We start from the raw sequence: 21,357 nt of genomic DNA, 5'->3' as shown, positions 1-21,357 counted from the left end.
CTTGAACACTGCCAGGGATGGGGCAGCCACAGCTTCTCTGGGCACCCTGTGCCAGCGCCTCAGCACCCTCACAGGGAAGAGCTTCTGCCTAAGAGCTCAGCTCAGTCTCCCCTCTGGCAGGTTAAAGCCGTTAAATTATAGCAAGGAATAAAGAAAGTAAAATAAAACCCCCCAAACAGCCATGGGAAGGAAACGTAGACCATCACCTGAACGTGTTCTCTGAAGGGCTGGAATTACCCCTAGGAATAAACTCATGTCAAGCATTACTAAGCATTCAAGCATTACTAAGAGCAGAATTTCCCTCTTCCAAAAGCCACTGATAGTTCTCATACACTCAGCAGGCAGGTGGTGATGCTGCCCTCCTCCACCATACACCCTGGCTGGGAACACTTAGCGCATCCTTGGATTCACTTAGCCCATAACAAGTGAAACAAAGAGGAGCCTTACAGGAGGCTTTGCTCTCCCCAGGAGCCACAATTCACCCTCAACCTGTTGTGTTTGACATCTTTTATTGTATCGATGGTTATTTCCATGGTGCTCTGGTGCTGCCCATCCAACCCCTGCCCCTGCTCCCCCACAACCAGGGAGCAGGGACACAGCCACCACCAACTCAGCCAACTGGAGCCCTCGGGTCCAGCCCCACACCAGGCACTGATGCTTTTTGGTGCAATTAAGGGGGACGAAGCTACCCCTTAGAGCCACCGTGCTCTGCCTGGGGCAGGGCAGCAGCACTGTTAGAGCAAGCTCTGCTATCAGGACATTGCTTTGTTTTTCCCCACAGGACAACCCATGGGTGACGCAGAGCTTCGGCAGCAGGACACAATCTGAATGGTGCCTGCTCTTCTAGAACCAGAAAACCAAGCTTGGTACAGTTACAGAGCCCAAACAGCACTGCAAAGGAAGAAAGGTGGCCAGGCTCAGGGGATAATGGGCAGCACAGCATTCCTGAGGCTGCTGCCTGGGCATCTGTGTGCTTTGTGGCATGGAGACAGTGGAGGGGGACATAGGGAGCTCAGCACCAGCCCAGGGGCTGCAGCTGGGACCAGCACAGCTGATGCTACATAGAGTTGGCCAATGGTGGAAGATGAAGGGCACCATGATGCCGGAGCACTGCTTTACACCATCCTGGGCCAGAGTATTGCCAGAAACACAGGGCTGATGGGTTGCTTGAGCAGTGTCCTCAACCCACAAAGCTGAATGATGGCTCCTGTACCCAAGGGGTCCACATCTGTCCAGTGCATGAAGGTATGCTTGGAACAGGCAGAGCTTCACCAGCACAGGCCAAGGAGGAGATCACAGCTCAGCACCTGGTTTGAGCATCTGCTCATGAAATCCACTTGGCCCAATGAGCACCAAAGGGTTCACAAACTGGCCAGGCAGAAAAAGTCCCGTTTCTCCGTGTTCAGTGTATGGAGGGGCCGCCGGCTCCTGCGGGGCGACCCACCGAGGTAAGAACGAGAGGTTTGCCATGGCAAGCACATCCCTGCGGTTACAGGGCTCTGGAGGCAGTCAAGGGGTTGTTAAATTACACGCAGACATTCACACACACACAGAAACACACTCGAGCTCTTCTGTAAACTGGACTCCAACAGATCACATAGGGTGATCCCATGGCAGTGCTGGATGCGGCATCCTCAGTTCCCGCGGTACGTGATGTTGGTGAAGGTAGATGTAGCCTCTTTATATAAAGGGTTGTGGCCCTGGAAGAAGGAGAAGGAGTAAAAAGAGCATCATCATTTTGTGCTTGGCATCAGCATTCGTTCTACTTTACAGCTGGGGAAACTGAGGCACCAGTTCAGCATTGAGTGGTTGATCCGTATCTTCTCCATTCAAGGCTTCAGCCTATAAGTTTCGTGGGAGAAAGCAGGGAGAAGCTGCTGTGGAGGTGGAGAAAGGCAGCAAGAGCTCCTGAGAGAATCATCCCACGCCTCTCCATCCCTTCCCTCTGGGGAGAGGAGGAAGTGAGGGACAGGCACTGGTGCTATCCCAGCCCTTGTGCTCTGGGTGCCTCAGCTCTTCCAGTATCCCGTGGCAGGAGGGACTTTCTGCCTTGCTCACAAGATGGAAGCACTGGTGTGGGCAATGAGTAAGAGGATCACGCTGGTGACAATGCTTGGGATAAGCTAGAGGTGGGAAAATCATGTAGGACATGTGCTATCACCCATACACATCCTGTGGGACCACACTGGAAGGGGTGTCCAGGTTGGGCAGTGTCACCCTGAGTCCATCGCGCTTCATAGGGGGATGGAGCAAGCTGGTCCCTAAGGACCATGCCCAGGGACCACAGACAGCAACTGGGCTCTTATGCTGGGAGCACTGGGATCTGGATCCACTCAGATCCAGGGCCTCCCAACCCACCGGTCCTCACCGTGTCCCACTTGGCCCTGGCCTTCTCCTCCTCGAAACGGGCGAACTCCCGGCGGTCGTGGATGGTGATGAGGAGCTTCCAGATGAGCAGAGCAGCGAGGCCGATGAGCAGGATGGCACCCATCACGGAGAGCAGGACCACCAGGACATCCGGCCCCTTCGGACAGTCTGGAGGAGGGAGAAGGGCAGGGTTGGGGAGGCTCAGCTCTGGGGCTGCTTGGCCATAAGTGCATGGAGGTGCTCTGGACTTAGGAGGGCTTCATCCTGCCCTATTAGACAGCAGGAGCCTTCCTCCTTGAGCACAGCAGGTTCTATATAGGAGGATCCCATCCACGGGGTGCACATGCTGAGATCCTGAAGCTCCTGTCTGTAGGGTGGACTGCAGCCCTGCTGGGGGCTGCTTCCATGGCCCTGCTTTGGAAGGATATGCAACCTCCAGCTCAGACCTTGAGGTCTCTGGAGACCCCAGGGATGCTCTGCTGTATCCCAGCCCTGGCTAATGGGAGCCAGCTCCTATCTGCTTCTGAAGTAGCATCACCCCCTGGAGCCAGAAGCAGGATGAGGGCAGTGGGAAGGTTGAGCCCCCATCCTTGGCCTCAGTGCAGGGTGTGAAATAGCCAAGAAGAGATGGAGAAACATGAGACAGAGGCAGGAAATCACACCCTGTGGCATGGAGCAGGGAACAAAGCAGCTCTTTAACCTCCCTCACGAGCCCCTGTGCCCATGAACCTGGCTGGGGGGAGGTACAACAGGCACTCAAAAGCATAGATTCCATAGGTTGGAAAAGAGCTTTAGGATCAAGCCCAATCTCTCCACTCAACACAGAAACCCAGCACAGCTCCCTCGGCATCCCCCCAGCTGGCTCTTACCGGGCTCCTCAATAACATAGAGGATGGACTTGCCGCTGGAGTCCTCATAGTACTGGAACCGCACCACGCAGTCGTTCTCATCCTTGTAGGTGCAGTTCACAGCATCCTTGCCCCTGTCAACTGCCAGAGCAAGAGGTTCAGGGCCCCCCGGGTAAGGGGGGTGCCCATGGGGAGGGAAAGGGGGTGGTGGACGCATCTTCCCCCCCATTCCCACTCTTCAGGGCCGGGATTGGGGCTCTCTCTTACTGAGCTCCTGCACGGTCTCAATCTCATCGCGGCACATGCGGCTGCAGGACTGCTGCTCCACCAGCGTGCCCCGCTCAAACTTTTTGCACTCCACGCACTCCCTGGGGGAGAGGAGAGCAGAGAGGTGCCGTGAGCTCCCCCATGCTCACACCTTGCATCTCGGGCAGCAGAAGTCACTGCAGTCCCAACCCAGCCAGGCTGCAGGGTGTGAGAGCTCCTGCTGCCGACTCACTGATGGGATACCATGGATGGTTTGGGTAGGAAGGGACCTTAAAGCTCATCCAGTTCCAACTCCAATGGCACGGACAGGGACACCTTCCACTAGAGCAGCTTACTCCAAGCCCCTGTGTCCAATCTGGCCTTGAACACTGCCAGGGATGGGTTCTGTTCCGCCTGGAGAAGCTGTGTGAAGACCTCAGAGCAGCTTCCAGTGTCTGAAGGAGACTACAAGGATGCCGGAGAGGGGCCTTCATCAGGTACAGGAGCGATAGGACAAGGGGTGATGGGTTCAAACTGAAACAGGGGAAGTTCAGGTTGAAGATAAGGCAGAAGCTCTTCCCTGTGAGGGTGCTGAGGCACTGGCCCAGGGTGCCCAGAGAAGCTGTGGCTGCCCCATCCCTGGCAGTGCTCAAGGCCAGGTTGGACACAGGGGCTTGGAGCAAGCTGCTCCAGTGAAAGGTCTCTTTTCAGGTGCTTTCCAACCCAATCCATGCTATGTGGCATCTCCATGACCCACCCCAGCTCCTCAGTGGGGTAGGACCGGGCCCAGCTCTGCCCTTGCTCACTTTTTGATGGTGCAGGCGTCCGGGCACGTGGGGCACTTCTCGCAGGTGTCCCCATAGGAGCCGGGCTGGGTGCAGTCGCACTTGCCGCAGACGCAGGAGCCGTGGCCGCTGCACACCAGCCCGGTGCTGGACATGCACGTGTCGGTGCGCGTGGTGCAGTTGCAGTAGTCGCCGGTCCAGTCCGGGTCGCACAGACAGTCCCCGCAGCTGCACTGCCCGTGGCCTGGGGACAAGCCAGAGGCCATCAGGACCCTTGAGCATCCCCGTAGATCCCAATAGCAGTCACCCAGATGGGGTTGGTGGCATGGCAGGACCCAGGACAACCCCTTTCTACTGTCCATGGGGTGGGATGCAGCTCACATTAAACCTTTGCTGCAACCCCAGTGCTCCTCTTATTCTACCCAACCAACCCACGTTGCCAGCAGCAGCAGCAGGAGATGCTCAATCAGATCCAGCTCTGAGTTAGTCAAGCTTGGCTTTGGCTTTCAATTTCAGATTGAGCCAGGTTAAACCCCCAAATCCCGCTTTATTCCCAGTCCCGGACCAGGCAGCAGAAGCTGACTGCCGAGAAAGGCCCAACAAGCTCTGCACTCTCAGACTGGCTTAATCAGACAGACATGCTCAAACCCTGCCAAAGCCTGGAGCTATTTGCATTGTGGTTTGATTACAGCTCAAAGACACAGTAAGCGATGGGAATGCCACGGAGCCGGCACACGCCGGCCTGTCCCAAGCCCTGAGTGCACTGGGGCATGTCAGGAATGCTGCTCCCAGCAGGAGATTGGCCAGGAATGATCCCCACCACTGCCTGTGGGACATCGGCATGAGAAATCAACGTGTAACCCCGTGAATGAGGACCTCAGGCTGAGTCACAGGAAAACAGCGGCACATCGGGTGGCAGGACATGGAAACACAGAATCATAGAATAGTTAGGGTTGGAAAGGACCTTAAGATCATCCAGTTCCAACCCCCCTGCCATGGGCAGGGACTCCTTCCACTAAACCATGGCACCCAAGGCTCTGTCCAACCTGGCCTTGAACACTGCCAGGGATGGGGCATTCACAGCCTCCCTGGGCAACCCATTCCAGTGCCTCAGCACCCTCTCAGTAAAGAATTTCTTCCTTATATCCAATCTAAACTTCCTCTGTTTAAGTTTGAACCCATCACCCCTTGTCCTATCACTACAGTCCCTAATGAAGAATCCCTCTCCAGCATCCTTATAGGCCCCCTTCAGATACTGGAACACTGCTCTGAGGTCTCCATGCAGCCTTCTCTTCTCCAGTGGCTCAGTGGGGTGGGATGGATGCCGGCAGGGTCAGCCAGAGCAGGTTAATGAGCAGCTCAGCCAGGCTGGGGCAGAGCATCAGCAGCCCTTGTGCAAACAGGCAGTGAGTGGTTGTGCAAACAGACGGCAGGAACAGGCGCCCGGGAGCACGGGGGCACGGACTGTGCAGGGTGAGGGAAAACCCAACATTTCCAGCTGTGTTAGCAGGAGGCTGATAAGGTAAAGCACCAATCCCAGCAGCACAGAGGCTGATGCTGGGCTGAGGGGCAGGAGAGGTCCCAAAAACTCAATCTGGGGACATACAGGGGAAGGATGGGAACAGGAAAAGGGGTGGCTGCCCCTCTCCTCATCCCTCCTTTAATCTCTTCTGGGGTGTGCCACAGTTTCATGCCCCAGTCTCGGGCACTGCCACCCCTCTTGCATCCACTGAGAGGATGGGGTAGAGCTTGGGGGTTCACTCAGAGCTCCAGTGCTTACTGGAGAAGTGGATGGGGGAAACCCTCTATGGGGAAGAGGCACATCAGGACACGTGAAACCATTGCTGGGGTGGGTGTCCTACAGAGAGGGACTCCTTCCCCAGTGCCTGGCATGGGTGGAGAACCCAAGGACCTGATTCTGTCTCCCCAGTGAGGAGAGAAGCAGCAGCCAGGGCTGGAGCAGGGCAGTCTGGTAGCACATGGAAGAGATGATTGTTCAGGAGAGGAGATGCTGCAAGGCCAGAGAGGGAGAGGATTCACTTCCGCAATGCTTTTGCCAACAGGGAGTCCTCAAGAACTGAGTGGAGGATAAAAATTGCCTCTCCCCATGCCTCTCCCTACACCCTGGGCTTTCCTCCTGCAGAACAATACCTCTGATGTGTTGAGTGCTGTGAATCCAGCAGGGTCCCTGCCCTGCTCACCCCTGGGTACCCACCAGCCCCCTTGATGGGAGTTCTGAGTCTAAGCAAGGACCGAGGTCTGATTTTAACCCTGCAGCCCAGGCACAGGAGGTGACACCAGCTGCCAAAAAGGGAGTAATTCCCCTGGCATCGCTTCAAACCCAGGGCTGGTCATAGAATGGTTTGGGTTAGAATGGGTGTAAAGCTCCTCCAGCTCCAACCCCTGCCACGGGCAGGGACACCTTCCACTAGAGCAGCTTGCTCCAAGCCCCTGTGTCCAACCTGGCCTTGAACACTGCCAGGGATGGGGCAGCCACAGCTTCTCTGGGCACCCTGGGCCAGCGCCTCAGCACCCTCACAGGGAAGAGCTTCCTTACATCTAACCTGAACTTCCCCTGTTTAGTATGAGGTGTCCCTGCCCATGGCAGGGGGATTGAAACTTGATGATCTTGGTGTCCTTTCCAACCCTAACTATTCTATGATTCAAAGTTTGAACTCATCACCCCCTCTTCCTATCGCTATTCCCTTCTCCTGTTGTGGTCCAGGGAGAGCCATTGCCGAGCAACAAGGGACAGCGCCTTGGACAACCCCCAAAACAGCTGGTGCCACCTTCTCCATGACCTTGAGTGCCATGAGCACCTTGATCCGCACCATGCCCACCACTCACCCGAGCACATCTGCCCCTTGAAGCGCACGCAGGAGAAGTCGTCGCACTCGCAGTACTTGCCCGTCACCTTCCCGAAGTCACTGCTGTGGCACACGCACTGCCCGCAGATGCACTCCCCGCGCTGGCTGCAGAGGGGCTGGCCTGCCCGCGGGCTGCAGTTGTCCTGCTGCGAGGGGTTGTACTCCTCCTCTGAGCACTCACAGTGCGAGCCCAGGCGCCCGGCGTTGCAGCGGCACACACCGCACTCCAGGGTGCCGTTGCCTCCGCTGCAGGACGAGCTGTTGGCCTCTGCTTGGCTCTCGCAGGAGCAGTCGCAGTCGAAGTTCACCACCACGGTCAGGTTGTCCTTGAAGCCCACGGGTTTGATGGTGAAGGATTTCTCCCGCTCCCGCGGGCATCCCCGGACCTTGGCCTCGATGCTGAAGCTCACCTGGGGGGCAAGGGGGAGCATCCGGCCATCAGTACCATCAGCACCACATCGTGGTACCCAGGGAGCCCAGAAATGGGACCCATCACATTGCTTTGGGCTTTTCAGAGCCGTCCCGACATAGTTCGGGCCTGCCACAGTAACCAGGCTGAATCCCATTCACTGCACCCAGCAGCCCAGCCTGAGCTATTGAACCATAGAGTTTGCATCCAGCAGACTCAGAAAAGCATTTTCATCCTTGCTGGACTCCTCTTTCCACTGCAGAGATCCCCGTGTCACCAGGGAGGAGGTAGTGCAAGGAGGTGGTGGTGATGGAGAGCATCAGGCTCTACATGGAGGGGGAGAAAAACCAAGTCCATGAACAGGATCCTCACCGTGTCCCCAATCTTGAGCCCCACACAAGACTTGAGCCCAGGGATGACCTCGTCGTTGAGGCAGGTGGCATTGAAGGCCAGGGACAGCTCTTCAGGGAGGTCACGCACCTCCAGTTCCACCTTGGAGCGGATTTTCTAGGGGAGGAGAGAGGAGGGTTGAAGGTGACAGCAGAGGCTGGGCAGGGACCAGCCCCTGGGATGGGGCTCCTGCTCCACCACGATGCTCCCACGCACACGGAAAAGCAGCCAAGAGCCTTGAGTCTTTCTCAGGACTTGGCTACATCGTTCCCCATTGGGAAATGCCTTCGAGGATGGGAAGGGGCAGGCAGTGACCACAGTGACCTCCCTTCCCCAGCATTCCCGCACGCATGGGTGGAGGCAGATGCTCACAGCTGGCCCAGGAAGGATGCTCGGGGCTGGGGAGCTGCCAGCTCTGTGTGGGCTGTTTGCAGTGTGAAGCAGTGGCTATTTTGGGAGGGAGAGAGCTGTGTGGGGCCATCACGTCGCACACTCACCCCGTAGGAGTCCACTATGAGCTGTAGGACGTTGCTGGAGTCTCTGGACAAGGTGCCCACGGTTGTGCCTGGGATCAGCTCGCTGTAGTTCTGCAGGAATATCATAAGCATGGGTCGCTTGTGACTTAGCCAAACCCTGTCTGGGCACATGGGAGCTTCCCTATGAGCTTTGATAGGACAGGAGACCTCCAGGCTATATGGAGCCGTCCATGGCCAGCTGCGAAGGGTGCTCCTTGGGATCCACCAGTCCCCTAAGAAGGTGGCTTTGCGCAGGGGTTGTTACCTGGTAGAGGCCAACCACTGTATCTGTCACAGCAAAGATCAAGTTGATGTTCTTCTGGGAGAGCTTCTCAGTCATCAGGCCCAGAGAGGGATAGTCCTGGGGAGGAGGAGAGGCTGTACCCTAAGAACATGTACCCCCAACCACCCGGGTCCCCATCATGCTCTCCAGCCATGGCCAGATCACCTCTCCCATCCCATGGGGGTCCTCAACAGAAGGGTCTCAACAACCCCATCATGGAGCTTGGGATTTACCAGTGTGGTGGAGGCAGAGTAGAAATTGTCCTTGTCAATGTGGCACTGGGCATCGTTGGGCTGCACAATGCCAGCCAGCCTGCCATCCAGTGCGATGTGGGTCTTGGCATCCGTGGTGAAGACGAGGAGGTGGGAAGCATCATTCCTCCAGCCGATTTTCTCCTGTAGTGAAAGACAGCTCCCAGTTGTGCAGCAGCCCTATGTGCCATCACCCTGCTACTGCCTTTGCATGCCCCAGGTCATGGATATGGGCTGCAATCCCTCCCATTCCCAGCAAAATCAAGGTGCAGGCGCAGGAGATAATGCCTCTTTTGGGCTGGTTACTGCAGGGATGACATGGGATCATTATGCCCTATCCCTGGCAGTGTTCAAGGCCAGGTTGGATGGGGCTTGGAGCAAGCTGCCCTAGTGGAAGGTGTCCTTGCACGTGGCAGGGGATTGTAATTGGATGAGCTTTATGGTTCCTCCTAGCCCAAACCATTCCATGATTCTGTAATCATGAGTTCCCAGGTACCTGATCTGCTCCTCTTTCCTCCCAGAACCATATAAGGGCCCTGCTCTTCCCTTGCCTTGGCTGGTGGCCTAGAAACATTCAGGTTGAATGCTCATCCTCTGCAGATCTGAGCCACGCAGCAGCTCCACAGGGCTTATGCACCTGTCCCGGTGGGCTTGGATGGCCACTGCCAACCCACCAGGCCCAACCAATGACCATCTCCCAGCCCCAGCCAGGCCTTCTTGCCCCTTACATCGCACACAGTGGCCTGGATGATGGCATCGAAGCCACCCTCGGGCGCGTCGCGGTTCCTTGAGACGCTCTGCTTCCGCACCTCCTCGTTGAAGCGGGTCACCTCGTCCGTGAGCGACAGGACGTGCTTGTACCCGAACATGGGCAGGCAGGTTTCCCCGATCCTGCAGGACATCAGGCAGGGCATGAGGATCAGATCCCACCTCCCATGGGCCCATCCAGGATGCTTGGAGGGACTCAACCACCCCAAGAGCCCAAGGACACAGCCAGGGGCTGGTGAATCAACCACATGTCCTAAGAGAAGGGCTCTGTCCTGCTGGGAGTTTTAGAAGTCACTTTCTTACTCATAGCAAGGGTTGATGATGGCTTCTGGAGGGGAGATGTACATGTAGGGGGAAATGGGCTTGTCCACAAAGGCTCCAAAGCCGATGCGTAGGTTGCTGGTGAGCTTGCGCATCTCACTGGCCAGCTTTGTGCCCAGGTTCTGGATGTTCCTCAGATCGTCCTTCATGGAGTTGGACAGGTCCATCAGGTAGTAGATGTCCACGGGGTAGTCTTCCACTTGACGCACTTGGACACGGAAGATTTGGGAATCATCTGTAATGTGACAGGGAGTGAGAGATCCTCTCCTAGGAGGAGCAGGGGGGGATCACTGCAGGACTAGGGAGAAAAATCAACCTATGGGGTCAGCAATAACCCAAGGAGATGGTTTAAAGCTTCTGGGGGGAGGAGACACAAAGGGGCAAAGCCCTTTGGGCAGGGTGCTGCACCTTGGAGATGCAAAGGTGCTTATAGGTCCTGTTCTCCAAACCTCCTGCCCAGAGCTGGTCCCCACAAGCTGCATGAACAGCATGACCAACACGTAATGGATGGAGCGAGTGGAAGACCCAGCGTGTGGATACAGGGATTACCAGGGCTGCTTCGGACTTCCCTGAGCAATCAAGAACTCTGAGCATCTCCAGGGGCCTTCCCCATCCCTGTTCCCTCCGTCTTGACTCCTCCATGTAGTCACCACCCAGTCAGGGGGCTCAACTTAGTGCTCAGAGAGCATCTGTTCTCCTTGTAGAGCTAAAACCAGGACTCTGAGCTTGTGGGCCATGGGCTGTGACCTGTCCTACTTAACCCCTTCAACATTTGGTCTTGATTAATGAGTCGAGGCCAATGACTCACGCCAAGCCTTGGCTGGGAAGAGATCAACTGGGGTTTTCTTCTTCTGCTTCCAAGAAACAGGGACTGCAACACTGCACACTGTATCTGTTCCTCCCTAGAGCACGACAACTACCCTGCCAAATATCTACAAAGGCCACTTAGCAGCTACATGTCCCCATCGCATGGGGACACTTCAGACATACAGGGTGAGGACTCCTCTCTGGAAGGCCCAAGAATGTGCTATCAGCCACCGATATCTGGGCTTTAATGAGCACAAGGAGCCAAAATTGTTCCTGCTGAGACTGGAAGAGTCATCCATGAATGGATGGCAGGGGAAGGGCTGCACATGGGACAGAGCACAGTGACGGCACCACTTGCTCCACATCCCCAAACCGGTTTTGTGACCTTGGGAGAGTGATGCCTGTTAGTTCTGCCTCCTGCTTGGCATCACTTGGAACTCCTCCATGCTGGCAAACGACCATCACAGTTAATTGTCTCCAGCTTGCCTGAAACAAGCCTAAGGAATCACAGGGACCTGTTGGCAGCCCAACCCTTCCAGCTGCTCTACAGCTTGTTAGATATGAGCTGACCTCCACCAAAGCATTTAGAGTACAGCAGCTGTGGCCAAGGTCTAAATGGCTTGATAAAATAAGCCCATGTGTTGTTGAAGTTGCTGTATCCCATCCTGCCCATGGGGATAAGGCAGGGTTGAGCCAAGAGACTGATCACTTTGCAGACAGCCTGCCTGCCCAGCAGGGATGCTCATGGAGGGTTTGGTGCAGCTCCCAGCTTGGCATTGCCTGCCGTGGACACAAGAGTTAGCGAGGCAGTGATGGCTCACTCATCACTTGAGCCCTTTGAGTTATTCCTCCTGCATCCCCCCTTCCCATGGCAGTTGGAGGCTCGTACCTGGCCGCAGGTTCAGCCGTATTCTCTGGGGGCTCATCTGGGTGGTGATGGAGCTCCCTGAGCCCTTGTCACTGAGGGGCCTGGCCTCCAGGATGGTCACGCTGCTGCTGGGGAACTCGATGTAGTCGTGCCCGCAGCCGCTCTCCAGGAGGTTGGTGCGCAGGTCACAGCGAGGGGACCCTTGTGCCAAGACCTGCAGGGAAGGCACACGGTCAGGAGCCAGGCTCCCCCAGGAACCCCCATGGTTACAGCACAAGGAGGGCCTCCTTTTCCACTGGAGAGCTCCTTTAGCACACCTAATGCAGGAGACCAGGATAAGAGGTGCTTTGGGGCACGATGCCTCTGCTCAAGGGAGATGTTGGACAAGTCCTGCTGGGGTTCAGGGCAGGTTTTGGTCTGCTGTGCTCTGGTGGAGCTCAGCAACCCCTGCCAAGGAGCGAGGGATAACAGACCCCTGCCAAACCCACTCCCAGCTGCTGGAGCCTCAGGTTTGGTTTTGGCCAAGCTAAAAGGAAAGCCCCTTTATGTGGGATGGCCAGAAGAGGGTGAAGAGGGATGAGAACATGGCAGGAGATGAGGAACAGAGGCTGGGACTTCTTGCCTCAACCACGGCAAAAGACGAGCCACCTTTTCCCACTTTCATTTACCGTGCCTTTAGAAACCCCTCTGTTTCAGCCCTGGTCCCTGCTCTGGGGAGCCCATTGCATGGAGCGATGCTGGGTTCCTGTGCAAGAACACTTCAGGCTTATCTCGAGCTCTCCAGCTTCCTGCAGGATGGAGCCAGCCAGGAGAAAGGAGAACCAAAAAAGGAGTGAAGGAGCAAAAAGGGCTGTGGGAGAAGCCATCAAGCGCCCTTCGTGGGCCGGAAGCACAACGTGTGGAGTCACGATGGGGTCTGGCCATGTCCCTCTTTCCTAGAAAGCTCCTGGCTCCTTGCCCTTATCACGGCACATTCAGAAGGGCTCTGGTCGCTTTGGCTTCTCATGGAGACAGATACGGGAGGAATTTGTTTCCCAGCCCAACACTGCCAAGAGGCTCCCTCCCCTCCGAAGGGTTTCTCCATCTCCCTCCCACAGCCCAAGCCTTCCTACATTCAAAGTCTACAGCAGACGACCAGCACAGCCTTTGCTTGTAGTAAAGGGAGGTAGAACAAGTCCTGCTGGGGCTGGTTCAGCTGGATCCTAACTGCAGCCTCCCCGTGCTGGCCGGTTTCGCCATGCAGGACATCATCCGAGGCTGCCTGACCCCTGGAATGAATGTGTGTGTTTTATGCTGGCTGAGAGCCCTCTGGAAACAGTGTGAAGCGATAGCCAGAGAATACATCAGCAAATGCATCAGCGGACTTGTTCCTGCAGCCTCCTGCTCCCACCCTCACTGCCTGGCCAGCACACTGCTGCCCAAGAGGACAGCTCATCCCTCTCATTTAGCTGCCTTGAACCCACCTAACCCCACAGGGCTCCCTGTTGCTGGAAGAGGTGCCTGGTTTACGCCACATCCTATCCATCATCACTCACATTCCTGTCCCAGGTGGAGAAATCACTGGAAAAGCATGAGAGTAAAGGCAGGCTGGGCTCTCGGGTGATACCTGGAGATGCTGGGAAACTCCCAGGCCACACAGCACCTTATGGGATTAACAACATCATTCCAGCTTCGAGATTCCCATGGAGATGCTATTTAACCCCTTCCCCTGGAGCCCTAAGTATTATGAGGGACCCAGGACTCACAGGAACTTCCCCAGCAACAAAACTTCTGCGAAAGGCAAAGGAAAAAGCCACCGTAGCACTAAAGGAACACTTGATGATATGGATTGCTGCCTGCATCCCTTGTGAGTGAGGGCAGGACCAGGCAGGGTGCTGGCAGAGCCAGCTCCATTCCCAAGCTCCCAGCACAGGCAGCTGTGGGAATTCCTGCATCCCCAGGACATCTCCATTTTCATGTCCGAGGCAGCCACATAGAGCATCAGCTCTATGCAGGAGAGGCCCCAAAGCAGAGAGGCCACAGCAGATTAAGCTAAAACCTTCCAGCAGCTTCTCTAGAACAAAACCCTGGTTCAGCTTTGCCTCCCCCTTTCCTCCAAGGCAACCAGAGAGGGTGAGACACTGGAAGATGTGTCCCAACAACCTCCCAAATGATTTTAAAGCCACATCTCAGTGTTACAGGCTGGCTGGCACTTCCCAATGGAAAAGGGAAGCAGATGGGCACATCTATTGGGGTAAAAGCAGTCAAACTTCCTGAAAACTAAATAAAACTCAATTCCCTCTGCATCAGCCTCACGAAACCACAATGAAATCCTTCTCTTGTCCAAAGGCAGGATGGAGCAGCAGATAAGGGCTGCTTGGGGAGGCTGTGTGGGTGGGAAAGGAGCAGCAGGAGCACAAATAAGGACACTTTCCCTTTAAAAACTAAGGGAGGGACGGGGGGGGGGGCACAGTATCGGAGACCTCCCCACCCCTGGGAAATTAAACAAACCCACACCGAGAGCCCTCATGTGCTGTGCTCAGCCAATGCGGTCCAGATGTTGGAGGCAGAGCCCGGCTCTCCGGGGGCCGGCTGCTGGCGGCTCCCTCCCTGCTTGTCACGTCCATGAGCAGCCATGGAAAGATTTCCTTTTTTGGGAACCTTTGCTGATGTGGAGGAAAAACCAAGCCCCGAGCATCACCGCTCCCAGGAACAAACCCAACCCCGTTCCCGCTCCGGAGCGGGGAGCGAGGCTCCTTATCACACCGCTTGCCGGAGACAAGATGGGCACAAGCATCTTTACTCACACCGGGAGCCGATGGGCACAGCGAGCAGAGGCATCCCCTCCACACTGAGCCCAAAGCATCGGGCCATGCAGGCACAACCCAACAGCGGTTTCCAGCTTGGGTTGCTTTGCCCCAGATCCCGACGCCACCATCTCAGCCGGGGAAAGAGGGGGTTTCACGGGTAGAGAAGCAGAAAGGAAGAAAAGCTTTGCCAAAGGAGGAGGTTTCATCACCTCTCCCCGTCCCAGCCTCTCCTCTGCCCCGGGGCTGCTGCTCCATCCAGTTGGGAAACTCCCTCCCATTACCTTCCGATGGACTAACCCCAGGGCAGCATTTTTGGAGGGGAACGTGGCAAATCATCGGGGCTCTCACCTACCCAAACAGGGTGATTTTAGAGCCACGACTCAGCTCTCACATCCTCTTTAGCCCAATCCCAGGCACTCTGTCTTCCTTTCCCCTTCTTTCCAACAACAAAAGGCTTTTAAACCCAAATCCTAGCTTCTAGTCAGTGATTTCCCTTCTTCCCCCCAGGCTCTTTTCCTTTTCCAGCCCTTCCAGCAATTAAGCTCCTTTAGCCTTAGTAAAGTGCTTAGTAAAGCGCTTCAGCCTTAGTGCTTTACAAGGGGTTATCAAGAAGCAAACCAAAAGTAAACCAAGTTTGAAATGTACTTTTCCTAACAAAGTGAATTTCCAGTGGGAGCACCAGCATTTCCCAACCAGCTCTTGCCAATGCACTCAGATAAGGGGCAAGTTTTCAGAGCAAGGCAGGAGCGGGCATCCCAAGCTGTGGTCTGAGTCAGATGCCACCAATAAACACGTTTAGACACGGTGGGAACAGATGGAGATCGAGGTTGTGGCTGTAACGCAGGGAGCAGCACCCATCCCAAAGGCTCATTCCCTCCTCCACTTCCCTGCCTTACCTCGGCAGAGCACCAGGCACAGAGGGGGCTCACAGCCAGGCACTGCTTGCAGGAGTTCACCCCTCGGGTGGTGCAGATGTTACCCCCTGAAACAGGAAAACAGCGTGGTTACATCCTGCACCCACACAGGTGCTGAAGTGTCAGTGCTCAGCCAAGGCTCTGCTCTAATCCCTTTCCCAGCCCCAAACCCCAGGAGCTGCCTCCGTGCTCCTTTTGTAACCTTGGTACCAGGTGGGTCTCATCCTGCCTGGGATTGAGCATCATTTCCCACCTGCCAGCTCCTTAAAGGGTCCCTGCATCCATCCTTTTAGTGCCACACGTGTTGGAGTGAAGGCCATGTCCCCTTGTGCCTCCCTGCTGATGTTTTGGGATACAGGGGTGAATTCCCAAGGGCACAATGTGGTACCCGCATCCCTGTCGGTGGCTGGGGAGCTGCTGCCTCTTCCCATCGCCCCTGACCCAGTGTGGTCGGTGCCTTCTTGTGCACACACTAAACTCAGCAGCTGCTCTTGGCCCAGGTTCAGACACAGGGAAACGAGGGGAGGGAAAGGGCGGGAGTCCAGGAATGTGCTGGTAACCGGTTGTGGTTGTGCCGGTGCCCTGGGCAAAGGTTGGGCTCTGCCAGTGGAAGCTGCAATGGGGACTTTGGGCACTGCTGGCACCAGTCCTGCAAGCCTGAGGGGGATTGAAGAGACCTCAAATGCCAGCAGGAGCCCTGGGCAGCTCCAGTGCCTGTCAGGACAGAGACCATGGGGCTCTGTGTTTCCTGCTGTCAATGGCTGATGTGGCTGCGGTGGCATCACCGTTCCTCCCGGGGCACAAGCGTCTTAGGGCTTGGTTATGGGAATGCTGCAGCCTGGGGAAGCCAGAAGCACGGAGCAGCGAGCGCTGGGGTCTCCCCTTTGCCCCGTGCCCTCCTGTGCCTGCCCAGGGCTCTCCCAGTGTTTCTGAGCACAGGAAATGCAACACAAAGCAGAGAGGAAATGGTGAAACGGTGTCGTCAGGTCCTTGGCAGAACCACGGTGACGGCATTGTGTGTTCATGCCCCTCGGCACGCAGCCTAGGCTCTGTGTGTGTGTGTTCATCGTGTGTGCACGCATGTCACACTTGTGTGCATCCGTATGAGGCGGTGTCACAGGCTGAGCTGGACACGCTGTGGCTGCTTGGGGATGTGCCCCATGGCCGTGCCACCTCCCTGCTTGTCCCATGCAGGGTGACTGGACTTAAAGGCTAAACCCCAACTGCTCAGCACCAGCTTCAGGGTGGCATCCATAGGGACACTTTGCAGCCTGTGAGGATGGGCAGGATTACACATTTAGCATTGCCTAAAGGAGCAACATGTTGATCTCTGGTGCACCAAGGACACGCAGGGATGCAGCAGCAGCATCACACCCTTGAGCAGACAGGATGTCAGCCTGGGGCTTGGTATGGGGAAGGCAAAGGGCTCTCAGCATTGCCAGCTCCTGCTGCGTGTGGAATCCCTCCTGCCTTGCCAAGCACTGGTGGCTGCAGCCCAAGCCCATGTGCCTTGGATTTGGGCTATGCCCTGGCATTGCCCTCAGGGACAAGCTCAGAGGATTAATGACCACCAGTGACCTCCTCTTACTTAATGCCAGTGTGGGGTTTGTTCCCTCAGGGGTGGGTTTGAGCTTGGCCTAGGATGGGATGCACTGGTCCAAGTCCTATCTCGAGCAGCTTTCCCCATGACTTGAACCGAGTGCCTCAGTTTCCCCTGTGCAGCGTTAACCCTGGTCTCAGTGAGCCCAGGCTGCACTGAAACACGATGTGGAGGATCTCCAAGCTTGGGTCTGCCTCCACTTCTGCTGTGAAACCTGAGCTCTGGGGATAATGAGCCCCAGGACTGTCCCTTCGGGCTGGAGAGCTCCTCTGCTCCCCAGCGTTTGGTATGCATTACCTCCTGCCTGTGTGCAGCCTCTGGGCTCCGTGGTTTCCTTCCCACCCCACAGCACAGGGGTCCTTGATCTGGTGCTCCCCTTCCGTGCCACGGGAGCTGCACATGGGGTTAGATGGGGCTGCATCACAGAGAGTCCTACAGGAGGGATGCTGCCATGCCCGAGGCTGCAGCCACATCGTGTCACCACGTCATTGCTGCAGTGCTGGCTTTGACCAGGGGGTCCCTGCAAGTCACTTCCTGCCCCCAGACTCATGCAGCCCTCTGGTCCCCATGGTCTCCATTGCCCATGACTGAGACACATGCCCAGGGATGGAGGATGCTTCCCCAACCCGGGAACCTGGCCTCTGGGAAGGGGCCGAAAAGCTCCAGTGCCAGTGGTGTTAGCATGGTTCTCCCCATCCAGATGTGGCTGTTCCTGCTGTGAGCAGGCAGCCTCAGCCTCTCACTGTGTGGAAATATCTCTGCTTTGGCCTTTCCAGCTCTGCCTGTTTGAGGGAAGTGGGGAATGGAGACCTGAGATGGTGTAGGAGCAACAGCACAGGCGAAGGAGAGAGGAGGAGGATCTTGAGCACACTCCAGGTTTGGTCCTAGAGCTTCCCAAGCAGCGCTTCCCAGGCTCAGGACACTGCCTGGATACAAGACCTTTGGGATTTGTTTTTGCAGCCATAAAAACTCCTAACCCCAAGTACTACGAAAGCAGTTGGCCTCTCACAATGATCTGATCCTGAAGACTCGGACTTTGAAAACAGAAAGAAAACCCAGCACATAAAACATAAGGAAATGGGAGATGAACTGAACAGCATGGGAACTGCCGGGCAGCGATGTGGAATGATGCACTCGAAATACCCCAGACGTCTGTGGCTCAGCATCACCCTTCCCCGGCTGGAGAAGCTTACTCAGCCCCCAAGCTGCACTCCAAGTAACCTCAAGGCACCGCATGAGCCAGCCACATGCTTTGTTTTTCCTCCCTCTGCCAACTGGAGCAAGAAAGTGCCCACAGAAAACCTGATAATGATATTTTAGAGAACTCGATAAGGACACAACCCACCCGGACATCCTTCTGCTTGATGCAGTGATAAAGGCTTAGGCCTTTGTGGCTGCTCTGCCAACGCCATCCTGGGGCTGTGGCTTTTCTCTGACCCTTTCCCTGTCTGCAAGCATCATCCCAGGGAGGGAATAGCCCAAACTGAGCTCAGCTTCTTACAGGCACCCATACACAGGACCAAACTGCACCTCTATAGTCTCAATGGGTTGTCATCCCATGTCCTGTGCTGATGGCAGGGATCAGGTAGATCAGAGCCTCAGGCTGTTCCTGGGAATTCACCAAAGTCTGGAATTCTTTAGACAGAACAACGTTGCCCAAAGAGCCTGGCCTCGAAAACAATGGGACCCATTTATAAACCAGGAGCTGAAAACACCATTTTACTGGTGCAGGATTTACTTTGAGCCCCGGGAACACATCTGGGGAGGAGAGAAAACGCTTTTCTCGGCTCTTCTCCATGCTCCAGACACTGGAAATGTTAAAACTACAAATTACCTCTGTCTGAAATCACCTCATCCTAAAACCAGTTCTTAAAAGCACCAGATTAGAGAAAAGAGAACTCAAGACATAAACGCACCCCGTGCCTTTAAACCAACCCGGCCACAGCGCCCAACCTGCCCTGCAAACTCTGTGCATTTAGGAAGGACGGAGCCCAGGTCACACCCTGGTCCTCCCATTACAAACCCTTACCCGGAGCCAAACACAGCGGAGGTACAGAACAGAAACTTGCCGCACCCAGCGTGGAAATAACTCCCAAACCACGTCCTGATCCTACAGCACCTTTGGGAAACCCGCCTGGCCCCGACCCATCCACGACCCAACCGGTGTGAGCAGCTTCAGGCTGCCCGCTCCCCCCTCGGGGCGCTTTCCCAAGGAGAAAGTGCTGGGATTTGGGGGAATTTGGGCCGCACAACCCCTGACTGACCCGGCTCGAAGCGAGCGGCAGCGCTCCCAAACCTACCCCAGGCGCCGGCAGCGCAGAGCGCGATGATCCCGAGAGCCACGCTGAGCTTTCCCATCCCGTCCTCCAAGCCCCGAGCGCGGGGGGCTGCTTGGACCGGCCCCACCGTGAGCGATGGGGAGCAGCTCGGGAGGCTTGGAGCAGCGCAGGAGATGAATCATGGGTCTGGGTGTGTGACACACGGCGAGCGGGGCCGGCCGGGGGGAGGAAGCGGCGCTGGCTCGTCACTCACTTGGGAGCCGGTTTGTGCCCCCGCCCGCGCTGCCGGCACCTCCTCATGCTTGCCTTCGCTTCGCTTTGCTTTGCTCCGTCAAGGACTTAATAAACGCTGGCAGCGAGCGCTCACAGCGCCGGTGACCTCCAGCCCTACGGCTGGTAACAGGCTCTTTCCCATAGGCTCTTTTGCCTGGGTTTAACTCCTTGCAAAACCTTGCTCGCTCCTTCCCTTCGTTAACTCTTGCGGGAAAGGCAGCCGCTGAGTCCCGGGGTTGGACGAGAGGTGAAGGTGTGGGTTCTCAGCTCCCGAGTGGTGCAAATGGGACTGTTTCTGCTCAGACAGGGAGCTGAGTGAGATCCGAACCTGGTGAAAGCCGCAGTTTGGGTGTAAACCTGGCCGTCACCAAGGGGGGGGGGGAAGTTCAGCTTAGGGTCCGATGGTTTAGACCTGATTTTCTTCTCGCTTGTATTGGTTTTCCCCCTCTGTGTCCTCAGAACTTGCTCCTGTACTGAGCAAGGAGAGGAATTGTGCCCCCTGAAACACCAGAGCTGTTTGTGGGTGCCTCCTGGAGGGGTTTGATAAACCTCTTGTTTAACTCGGAGGTGGAGAAACTGAGGCACTCGAGGTACGGGCTGGGATGCAAATAGGAGAGAAGGGCTGTTTCTCTGGAGCCCAAGGATGCTCCCACCATACATTGGGTTGGGGACAGTAATGACCCAACCCTGGGGCAAGATGATCCAACACACAGGAGCCTCAGGCGTCAGAAACCGAGCTGGTGTGTGTGCCTGATGATGCTGGACGTGATGTGAGGGTGCTGTATGAGAACCACAGCCCCACATTCCCCCCCCTACGAGAGGGGATGGTGCCTGGGAGGGTGAGACAGAGCTGGGGACTCAGCCTCAGGAGCTGGGGATTCGGCTTTAAAAGTTGTTTTGATGCCTCTTTCCTTCTCCACTCACTCCCATTGTCCGGACGGGAGCTGCTGCCCTCCCGCGGCTGCGGGGGATCGTTTTCCACCTGGTCCAACTGCATCCCAAAGGCTTGTTGATGGGGATTTGGTAAAGAGGACAAGGAGAAGCCCATCGACCCTCCTGCAGCGTCCAAAAGTGCCGCGCCTTGGCTGGGACATCAACACAAACCCCAGACCTTTCTGAGGGGCTCTTGGTCGTGCCCTGCTCATAGAATCCCAGCCTGGTTTGGGTCGGGAAGGGCCTTACAGCTCATCCAGTTCCAACCCCTTGCCACGGGCAGGGACACCTTCCACTGGAGCAGCTTGCTCCAAGCCCCTGTGTCCAACCTGGCCTTGAACACTGCCAGGGATGGGGCAGCCACAGCTTCTCTGGGCACCCTGTGCCAGCGCCTCAGCACCCTCACAGGGAAGAGCTTCTGCCTAAGAGCTCATCTCAGTCTCCCCTCGGGCAGGTTAAAGCCATTCCCCTTGGCCTGTCCCTACAGGCCCTTGTCCCAAGCCCCTCTCCAGGTTTCCTGCAGCCCCTTTAGGCACTGGAGCTGCTCTAAGGTCTCCCCTTAAGAAGCTTTCTCTTCTCCAGGCTGAGGCCTGGCTCCAGAGCAGAGCTTCTCCAGCCCTCGCAGCATCTCCGTGGCCTCCTCTGAGACCCCGGAGCCGTCTCCCACTGCAGATCCCATTGGCCACTTTTAGTGCATCCCAATTCCTGCTTTTCTTATGCTTCGTGGGATGAGTTGATGAATTTGGTCAAGATTCTAGAGAGAAACGTGAGAGCCCTGCCTGCTTGGCTCAGCACCCCCCACGAGTCCTCCCTGCCATCCATCTCGCTGGTCCTCTTCACTAAG

The 21,357-nt window shown here is 56.3% G+C and overlaps 1 protein-coding gene across 2 annotated transcripts; it reads right to left on the bottom strand.

Moving 5' to 3' along the window:
• Positions 1-512: 512 nt before the first annotated feature.
• On the bottom strand, positions 513-19,492 carry ITGB3 (integrin subunit beta 3). Of its 2 annotated transcripts, XM_080633278.1 has the most exons (15): positions 19,329-19,492; positions 15,411-15,496; positions 11,747-11,939; positions 10,033-10,285; positions 9,690-9,852; positions 8,944-9,105; positions 8,693-8,788; positions 8,410-8,499; positions 7,895-8,029; positions 7,094-7,523; positions 4,268-4,490; positions 3,483-3,583; positions 3,237-3,356; positions 2,369-2,535; positions 513-1,700 (listed from the first exon to the last, which is right to left on the bottom strand). In XM_080633278.1, the coding sequence occupies exons 1-15, from the start codon at positions 19,384-19,386 to the stop codon at positions 1,635-1,637; spliced, it is 2,343 nt and encodes a 780-aa protein (XP_080489404.1). In that variant the 5' UTR covers positions 19,387-19,492; the 3' UTR covers positions 513-1,634. The 2 variants fall into 2 exon arrangements, 1 of the variants encoding a protein (XP_080489404.1); XR_013958377.1 differs by lacking the exons at positions 513-1,700; positions 2,369-2,535 and adding an exon at positions 3,752-3,926.
• Positions 19,493-21,357: the final 1,865 nt, after the last annotated feature.

Source organism: Psittacula echo, assembly GCF_963264785.1.
Source record: "Psittacula echo genome assembly, chromosome: 23".
Classification (NCBI taxonomy): Eukaryota; Metazoa; Chordata; class Aves; order Psittaciformes; family Psittacidae; genus Psittacula; species Psittacula echo.
The sequence above is the reverse complement of the archived record's forward strand: the minus strand, read 5'-3'. Positions and strand labels throughout refer to the sequence as shown.

Bases quoted from the DNA above. Each gene is read 5' to 3' on its own strand.
- ITGB3 (XM_080633278.1), bottom strand. From the start codon at position 19,386: ATGGGAAAGCTCAGCGTGGCTCTCGGGATCATCGCGCTCTGCGCTGCC. The intron at 11,940-15,410 runs GTAAGGCAGGGA...CCTTCCCTGCAG, and splicing joins GTGCCTGGTGCTCTGCCGAG to GTCTTGGCACAAGGGTCCCC. The intron at 9,106-9,689 runs GTAAGGGGCAAG...CTTTCACTACAG, and splicing joins TCCAGGCCACTGTGTGCGAT to GAGAAAATCGGCTGGAGGAA.